Raw genomic sequence first — 10,431 nt, forward strand, 5'->3', positions numbered from 1 at the left:
ACTAAATCTGTAGGGGAGACCGGGGTTAGTTGGAACATTTTTGACAAAAATGGCTGTAAAATCCAAATAGATTTTATTCGAGAAACAATCAATATATCAGCTTGAAGCATATATCTAAGGGCTTCAAATGTACCCCATAAAATTTTTAACTCTATGATGGTTACTGAAAAAAAAATCCACCTTGAACAAGACCATCACAAGCGTTCCAACGGTTACAGCCCGATAGACCGCGGGTCCGATAGACCGCGGGTCCGATAGTCCGCGGGTCCGATAGACCGCGGGTCCGATAGACCGCGGGTCCGATAGTCCGCGGGTCCGATAGACCGCGGGTCCGATAGTCCGCGGTGTATGTAAAATTATTATCAGGATATAGTGAGATCCAATGCCATCAATAGGTCAAAAGGCCAATGATACGAGTCCATGGGCTTCTTTAACGATGACCCAAAGGACAATCGTCCCCTGACATCTACTTCAAGGAAAATATTATCCCCATATTTTTATCGTCAGGGACTGTCACCCCCCCCCCCCGGAAATTTACCCTCTAGACGCCATACGGAGCCTCTAAAATGCCATCGACTTGACAACATGGCGAGATACTTTATCTCGCCATGTCGACTAAATAAGTTTATTATGTCCGCATTACGCGATACGTAATCCTGCCAATTCAGTCCACTTATAAAAATTTATATGTCAACATGGCGAGATATTTTATCTTGCCAAGTCGACTTAAATAAGTTACATGTCAAAGGGATGTCAACATAGAGATATATCGGGATTCTTGCCGGGACTTGTACACTTCATATCTCGCCATGTGGACATATCGACTTGACAGGATAGAATATATCGCTTTGTCGAAATAATAAGCGTATTAATTACTTAGGCGGCGGAAGCGGGGAGGGGACCTTTCCCCCTAAATTTGAGGTGGGGGACGGTCCCCCTAGATTTTTAGTTGAGAACCTTTTTTTTTTTGCTTGTCAATTTGTTTTCTACGTCCCCCCCCCCTAAATTGAGGTGGACCCTCCCCCCTTAAAATCTTTTTGCCCCCCCCCCTAATTTTGGTTGATAACCTTTTTTTTTTTTTGTTGGTGGTCCTTCCTTTAAATTTTGGTTGATTTGCTTGTCCAATTTTTTACCTGTGTCTATCCCAAAATTTCAGGTGGACCTCCCTAAATTTGTTTGCCTTCCGCCGCCAATGATTAATTAAGACATGGCAAGATAAAGTACCACGCCATGTCGCCACGTTGATGGCATTTTCAAGGCTCCGTACTAGGGGTAATTATCCGGGGTAATTGTCTGGAGGGTAAATTCCCGGGGGGGGTATCAGTCCCCGGCGGTAAAAATATGGGGATAATATTTTCCTTGAAGTAGTTGTCAGGGGGTGATTGCCCTAATTGGGTTATTGTTATAGAACCCAGGCGCGGATCCAGGATTTCGTGGAGAGGGGGGGGGGGGGGCAAATTTGACCTGATTTTTGGCGCCCATATGTGTACTTTTCGAAAAATGGCGCCCACTCCCTCCCGGCCAGGCTAACTTAAGTGCCTTAAATGGATTTTGAATTATCTTATAATCACATTAAAAAAAAAACCAAAGACCACTTTTTCATGTGTTCTTGAAAAAAAAATCCATGAATATATAATGTAATATCATGGACCTATAGGTCCATGGTAATATCAATGGGAGCGCGAAGCACGAGCGATTTTTTTTTTTTTTTTTGGGGGGGGGGTTCAATTTGGTTTAACTTCTAACCAGAGTAGGCCCTACTAGAATATTGTGTGAACGGGAGCTGTAGTTTCTGTACTGTTGTGTTAGAATACCCTTCAATAATATTAATGATAACTTCTTGGGAATAATGCAATCTCGAAGCATTCGACTAATTCTCCTCATCAGTGGCGTATTTATTTAACATGGGTGCACGGGGGGGGGGGGGGGGGGGGTGGCGAGGGCACCAAGTTAAAAAAAATAAATGAAATGGGGGGGGGGGTAGCCGTCAAAGAAAATCTGAGATTTCATTCAAAAAATAAATTGAGGTATCTCACAAGGCCTAAATAAATAATGAGAACGCGAAGCGAGATCTGTTTTTTTTTTATAGATTTTTTTATGTATTGTATCCTGAAAGCCTAAGTCAGGGGCGGACCCAGCTTCCGCCAATAGGGTGAGGGACCATTTTTTCACCCATATTTTCCCCGATCGGCGGCTCAAAGTTGATTTTTTTTTGTTTCTTTGAAGGGGTTGTCCCAGTGCCGTAATGAGCCAACAATCTCGAGGGGGCTCGATATGGTGTATCGCATAAAATTAATAAGAAGTTGCCAGTGAGCAAAGCGAGCAAGCAAATATGCTGACATTTTTATTACAAAAATACAAGGTTGTGATAGATTTGACATAATATTTGGAAAATAATATTATATTTCATCCTAATCCCTTTCCTTTTCTCTCTATTTTTTCTTAGTCTTGATTCTCTCTTTTTTTTTTTGGGGGGGGGGGGGCGGGCAAAACGCCCATGTCCTAACAGCCATTTCCTAGCTTTACTTTATAAGCAACATAAATGTGTAATCATCTCTTAAGCCCTATGTAATCTAAAAATTAAATTTCATGTATTTTGTCCTGAAAATTGAACATTTTGGGCAATGTTTGTGAACCTGAACAGGAAGCGTATGTAACTAGATAATTACCACGAGCGCGAAGCGCGAGCAGAAATGTTAAATATTCGTTCTGGCCTGGTCGAAAAGGGACCTGTTAAGGATGTTTTGCAGTTAGCCATTAAGACGATACATTTCAACGATTAAATAATGCGAGCGCGAAGCGCGAGCTTAACATTTTTGATATTCCAACCTAAAAAGATGAGATTTCAAATCCCCCAATGGGACATTCGATTCATGTTTGTCAATCATGAAAAAGGATGGGTAATTTTTGTATCTTCCTACAATAATAATGCGAGCGCAAAGCGCGAGCCGAAAATTTTTGATATTCTGATTCGAAACTGGATAATTTTAGCACGTTTTGATTAAGATCAAGCTTTGTATCTCAAAAACATGCGTGCGCGTGTTTTAGAGTTAGACAGAATCCTGGCAATCTGAATACATTTCATTTTTCATTATAAAAATCACTAATGCAAGCGCAGAGCCCGAGCTGAAAATAATATTTGAAATTCCGATATGAAAAGGGTCACTTTAAGCACTGTTTACAGCACTGGTATATAGGGAAATTTGATAGCACTATATAAATAATGTGAGCGCGAAGCGCGAGCTGATATTTTATTATTTATTTGACCTAGGATCGAGACATTTTAGGCCTAAGGATATTTTGTCATCAAATAAGAATGATGACTATCTTCTATTTCTTTTCCTAAAACTTGTTGATATTTATTTCTGAAAAAGGGACAATTTAGTTATTATGAATTCATACAAATTTTATTTCATATTCATTAATCTGTTAAGCCTAATGAGTAAGTGAAATTTGTGACCGCACCATGGCAATTATCCGCATTATTTGGAAATACGTTCATAAACTCAAAATCTTGTCCCGATGCTGCTATTATGCGGATAATAGCAGCATCAGAATAATGCGGATAACTCTTGTCCTCCTCTGATTTTACGACCAAATTATGCTGCTATTAGCCGCATAATTGGGTTTTATTGGGTTTATGAAAGGGGTATAACACTTACATGTGGGATTGAAGCAGAGGATGCATACCTCATTAATTAAATATTGCGAGCGCGTAGCGCGAGCTGAATTTGATAATAACCCTTTTTTTTTACCCTGAACAGGGCATCTATCTCGCTAAACAGACTTAAAATTCGAAAACATTGTTTTTTCTGTTATCGTAAAAACGGGATATTTTAATTCAGCTGCATTAATTTAAATTTTTGGGCAGGACATGTATGTCACTATAAACAGGCAATACGAGCAATGTTGCGCCCCCGGTCGAAAATGAATTTGCATGAAGCCCTCTAAGTTCATGGTCAATTTGGCGCCCTCGGTTGAACATAAACTTGGCGCCCCCATGTAAAATATAACTTTGCCCACCCTCCCCCTCTCTGAAACATGTATTTGTCGCATTATGGTCAAAATTCAAATTAGCGCTCCCCTAGTTCGAACATCAATTTGGTGCCCCGCTAGATCGAACATCAATTCGGCGCCCCATAGTTCCAACGTCATTTTGGCGCCATCAAATCGACGTCCAGGTCAACATCTCCCTCTTCCGTTTCCCATCTCATTTTCTTTCTTTTTTCTTTCTCTTATCCTCATTCCCCTTCTTTTCCCCCTTTTCTTCTTTCCCCCCATCTTTTTTTTCCCCCTTTTCTTCTCTTTTTCTGTCTTTTCTTTCCCTCTTTTCCTCTCTCTTTTCTCGTTTTTCCTCTCTTCCCCCCTTACTCTCTCTTTTTTCTTCTCTTTTCCTCTCTTCCTCTCTCTCTCTCTTTTCTTATCTTTCTTCCCATCTTCCTCTAAAAATATTATTCTTTTCCTTCCTCTTTTTTTCTTCTTCTTTTTCCCCTTTTCCTTACTGTGTTCTTTTTTTTTCTTTTTCCTCTTCCACTTTTTTCCCTTTCCCCATTTACTTCTCCCTTTTTCTTTTTCTTTCCTTTCCCCCTTTTTTCTCTTTTAATCTTTTTTTCTTCTCTTCCTCCCCTTCTTCCCTCTCTCTCTCTTTCTTCTCTTCTTTTCCCCTCTTCCTCTCTCTCTCTTTTTCTTATCTTTCTTCCCATCTTCCTCTCTATTTAAATATTCTTCTCTTCCTTCCTCTTTTTTTTCTTCTTTTTCCTCCTTTTCCTTTCTCCTTTCTTTTCTTCTTTTACTTTTCCCTCCTCTTTTTTTCCTCTTCTTTCCCCTTTTCTTCTCCCTTTTTTTCTTTGTCTTTCCTTTCCCCTTTTTCTTCTCTTTTTTTCTTCTATTCCTTTCTCCTTCTTACTCTCTTTTCTATTCTCTTCTTTTCCCATATTCCTCTTTCTTTTTTTAATCTCTCCCTTTTCCCCTCTTCCCCCTCTTTTTTGAGCTTGGGGTGGGGGGTGAGGCAGTTCCCCCTCGGACCCCCCCCATGGATCCGCACCTGATAGAACCCCATGGCCTCGTATCATTTGACCTTTGGACCTCTCGATGACATTTGATATATCTGATCATAATTTTACACACACTGCGGACTATCGGACCCGCGGTCTATCGGACCCGCGGTCTATCGGACCCGCGGACTATCGGACCCGCGGTCTAACGGACCCGCGGTCTATCGGACCCGCGGTCTATCGGACCCGCGGTCTAACGGACCCGCGGTCTATCGGACCCGCGGTCTATCGGGATGTCCCCGTTCCAACTTACCCCAGTACGGGGTAAGTTGGAATATGGTATGGGGTAAGTTGGAACACTGCATGGTCAATTAAGAATTATACTAAAACTACTTAAAACTGTAATATTACATGGTTTTAGCCTATTTGCTTTATTTTTTTCAAGTTCAAAATATTTTAAGTATGGATTTGTTGAACTTTATGTTTTCTATTATACAGCCACTCACGCAAGCAGACTGTGTAGTAGAATTACGCGTATTTGTGTGCATTTGATTTTACATGCAATTACGTGTACTATCAGCAATTTCATGTACTTTTGCATCAAATTTACAAGACAAAACTTAATTGTTTATATTTTTTTATTAATTAATTATGCAAATAAGCATATGAAATTTGCCCTAAATTTGTTTTTTTTTTTGGTATGTTTTTGCCTTTAACTCTATTTATTAAGCTAGTAGAATGCTATTTTTTGGTGAGAGTATCAATTTTCACATTTATAACAAATATCCACGAAAAATTGCAAAAAATATAATTTCTTACATGTATTATTTTTTTATTTTATTATTTGTATTTCTTTGTTTTTCGAACCTTTGTTTTTGATTGTTTTTTCCGATATACTTTGCAAGGGACTCTTTTGCGGTCATGAATAGCATAAAATAAATCCATTTGAACCAACAAAAGTAAAAATAATCATACATTTATGATTTTTGGTTGAAAAACACAATTTGCATTGACCTTGTACATGGAATCACGTTTTTGAGCAATTTTGGGTACAAAATGTTGCGTAATTTCGAAAACACACACCCAGGCATCGCAAATTTGATCTCAAATAATGCGCAAGACTTGAAAGTAAAAAGTCAGCGAGCAGTGTAGTCAAAAAATTTCGCGCGACGGCGTAGTGACAAAATTTATCGGGGGAGGCTCAAATTTGACCCCCCACCCCCAGTTTGAAAAGGGTTAATATTGCATTAGGGGCCTAAAATAGGCCTTAAATGCACACTCAGACCTAACTGAGAAACAGAACAAGCATGGTATACAATACATGTTCAGAAGAGTGTGAAATACTTTATACATTTTTTTCTGATATCCAATGTTTTTATTCATAATTATGTTTGGGGTAAGTTGGAACATGTTCCAACTAGCCCCTTCAATTTTGTTCCAACTAACCCCGGAGGCCCATTTGACATTTATAAGCTTACAGCACAAAAAAGGGACTTCACCATGGCATATTAATAACCTTATTTTGTAGCTTGGTACAAGTGTCTAGTTATACCCCCAAACTGGCCAACTTGATCTATAAACTTCTCTTTCTGAAAGAGAAAAAAATTGCTCAGAAGGTGAAAAAAAAAAAAATCCTTTCTAACTTCACCAGGCTTGTTGCACATGTGTTGTCTGTAATATGGTGGATGGCTGTTAATTGATAATGGCAATAAATTGAGGGCAGTATTGCAGAAATTTATTTAAAGACGTTAAAGAAAATTACAACGTTTCAACTTACCCCGCGTTCCAACTAACCCCGGTCTCCCCTACCATATATACATGTAAATGCTGCATATAATTATTTTTATCATGTCCTGTTTAAAAAGCCTGATAGATTATATTGACTTCTTATAATATAACACACCTTAAATGACAGCACAATTCATTTTATTTTCAATGCATTTAAGGACGTTCCACAGTTAAAATGAAGTCCATGTCATTTTCACCAAATTTTGCAGAGAGTTAATTTGGTATCTATGCATTATGAAAATGCAAAAAATAATATAGGTTCATGTGCTTATTTATTTCTACGGGTCTTCAAAGTCGTCGTATTTGAATGATATGCAATCTTGCGCAGTCAAGAGAATTATGCCTCTCTTAGATCTCACGAATTTACCAAATGAGTTTAAATCATCTTTACTCAGTGGATACCGCATCAAACTTCATCAAATTTTCAAGATATATAACTAAGTGTATACCAAAGTAAGAAAAAGTCTTTTAATTGGTAAAACTATATCTATTTGGAGTCAGCAGCGCCCTCATTTGGCAAGAATGGTGCAAAAACTCAGAAAAACAAAATATTCAAAGACGTGAATCTACTCAAAAATTAAAAAAGTATTTTGTAAGCTGCACTTTTTTCAAAATCATGTCATTTTCATCAAATTCAGCTAAATTGTAGAGGAATTCATATCGAAGGTGTAGGGAAGTTAAAAATATGGGGTCCATGTGCTCGTTTTTAACTATGAGTGTCCAAAGTGATGCGAGTTGGCATGAAAATCACCCTAAATTTCGCCAAAAACGTGCAAAAGTGTAATGATGCCATCTAAAATGCGAATGGTTACCTAGTTGCCCCCAAACATTCAAAATCCATGCCATTTTCATCATACTCTCCAGATTTGTAGAAAATTATATTCTGAAGACATTAAAGTATTAAAAATATGGGGTCCATGTGCTCGTTTTTAAACTGTTGCAAGTTGGCTTGAAAATCGCCCCAAAAGCGCCGAAAACATGCAAAAGTCTCTTAATCCCCTCTAAAATGCAAATGGTTCCATATTTCGCTCCCAAACATTCAAAATCCATGTCATTTTCATCATACTCTCTAGATTTGTAGAGGAATATATTTTGAAGAAGTTAAGACATTTAAACTATGAGGTCCATGTGCTCGTTTTCAAATTATCAGTGTCCAAAGTATTGCGAGTTGGCTTGAAACAGCCCAAAATGCGCCGAAAACAAGCAAAAGTCTGTTAATACCGTCTAAAATGCGAATGGTTCCGTAGTCTTGCTCCCAAACATTGAAAATCCATGTCATTTTCATCATACTTTGCACATAGATACTTTAGCACCTGAATATTCCAAATATGCAAAAATTAACATGGGTCCATGTGCTTGATTTTTTGCTACAGAGCTTCAAAGTTAACCCCAAATGGATGATGTTCTTAAGAATTGCACATCCAAAAGAATTTGGCATTTTTAGACTTTACGAGATCACAACAATGAGTTTAAAGCCCTATTACTCAGTCAAAATCCATGAAAATTTCATCAAATTTTTTGCAATATGATTAATAATTGTATCCGTAAGATAGATAATCTATCTATATTGCTGTCAATTGTTTGCTCATTTAAGTCTAACAACACTCTCAGTTATTAGAAATTGCGGGAAAGATACTCAACCTCAAAAATTTCAAATTTCAATTACAAACTTGAGAAGTAAAAGAAATGCTGCACTTTATTCAAAACCCATATCATTTTCACCAAACTTTGCAAAGTTGTAGAGGAAGGTATACCTAAGAGGTGCAAACATGAAAAAATATGGGTTCGTGTGCTTTTTTTCAAACTATCAGCACTCTTATTAGAGCAAATGTGCCTTTCTTGAAACACCCGAAAACGCGCCAAAAGCAGTATCTATGTGAGGAAAAATTCCGAAACATTTTTCAATTTATTCAAACTCGGGGTCATATTCATCATACCGTACTTTGCAACACTACAGAGAAACTATTTTGAAATTGTAGAGGAATAAAAAATTGGTCCATGGAATAATTCTAGTCTATTAGCTTCATAAAATAACACATCAGATCTGCAGTTAGTGTAGATAAGGAGAGAAAAATCAGCTCACATTACCTACAGCTGATTTTAAAATCACCAGTTCATCCATTGTGACGTCAGCGCGAGAGTGTAAAATATGCGCAGATCATGATGCGCACAAACATAACTGTGGAACGTCCTTAAGTTCTGATTTGAATCAGAAAAATCAATGACTGTGCCATGGTAAGTCGCTGACCAGCATTTAGTAGATGAAAGGTTCAAATCCTACAGACACTGGTTCAAAGATTTTCCTCTAACTTATTTTTTCGATAGAATATGAAATCTTATTTACTGGGTGAAAGCTAGAAATTTTATATTCAATAGGCCTATATAATATGTACAATGTCAAAAAAAATCATAATACCAATACTACTTTGTGGGTGCTAGCATGGAGGTAAAAGAGGGATTCAATAACATTTTACAGAAACATACATACCTAAAAGGGGCTGTAGCACAAGAAATATAAAAACTTTCAGATGCATGGTATCCACTGCCATTCAACTATTTGAACAATATCAATCTCCACCTCAACAAAATACTCTAGATTGCTTGTCTATTTACTCATTTGGCTCGAAAACACTAGAAACATCAGCAATACATTAAAATGTAACCAAAAATATAATTCTTCTTGATAATATGAACTTCAAATTGGAAGCGATGAAAGCTGGACTCCTAAAACATCCCCATCCATCGATCAATCCAGAAGTAAATGATGTCTATTTAATATTTCAATATAAAACTAATATAGATAGGTACACCCACTTTGAATAAATGGATGTTATGGCTCAGCAAATAATAATACCCTTAGACTCTTGCCACCCCCTTGCACAAGTACCATAAAATATGGAAAAGAAATTTAACTAAATAATTAAACAGTGAAGACCGGATTAAAGACTTAGAGCAGCCGACAGCCTGACACCAACCTCAATGTCTGATGTTATGCTACACAGAAAGTTTATGTCAAGTTTCAGAGTTCATCCTAATATTTGCTCCAGTCTTGCACAATTCACTCTAAATTGGTATCACATTATGAGTGGTACCAAAACAGAACATTTATGACAGTGAAGTTTGCTCCTGATATGAGCACAATACTCTAAAAATGTTTGCATGTAGACAAATTAAATACCGGTATTAAACCTGACATTTTTCAAATCGCTTTTATCATCTAAAGCATTCTGATTCAGAATCTGAATGAATGAAAATGAATAGCCACATATCATAATTATCATATCTCATAAAACTAATATACATGCATCTGGACCTCAGAGCAGTGACAACCCCTGTCCTAACTTTGGATCAACAATATTCCTTTGGATCAACTATATTCCTTTTCTCTCTCCTTACCTCCTTTCTTCTTTCCTTTTTGCTTCTGCTTCTCATTCTTTTCATTCTTTTCTTATCATACTCTCCTTAATTTTCCTCATAATTTCTTCTCCTTGTCTCCATCCTCTTCTACTTCTTATTGTTTTCCTCAGATTCCTCCAAGTTATTCTTCTTAATTCTGTCTCCCCCTCCTCCTCCTACTCCTTTTTCTCATTTCCTCATTTATTCAATCAAATGAACCATTTGGATTAGAAAATAGATAACTTGCTTCCCC

The 10,431-nt window shown here is 37.5% G+C and overlaps 1 protein-coding gene across 1 annotated transcript in view; it reads right to left on the reverse strand.

The window, feature by feature from the left end:
* The window catches only part of LOC129257041 (macrophage mannose receptor 1-like), a 79,807-nt gene extending 70,262 nt beyond the window's left edge, over positions 1 to 9,545 (reverse strand). The window contains exon 1 of the mRNA XM_064097345.1: positions 9,271 to 9,545. Coding sequence (XP_063953415.1) covers positions 9,271 to 9,331 — 61 coding nt within the window. The 5' untranslated portion in view covers positions 9,332 to 9,545. The remainder of the gene's footprint in view (positions 1 to 9,270) is intronic.
* Positions 9,546 to 10,431: the final 886 nt, after the last annotated feature.

The sequence above is a fragment of the Lytechinus pictus genome, chromosome 3 (genome assembly GCF_037042905.1).
Source record: "Lytechinus pictus isolate F3 Inbred chromosome 3, Lp3.0, whole genome shotgun sequence".
Taxonomy (NCBI): domain Eukaryota; kingdom Metazoa; phylum Echinodermata; class Echinoidea; order Temnopleuroida; family Toxopneustidae; genus Lytechinus; species Lytechinus pictus.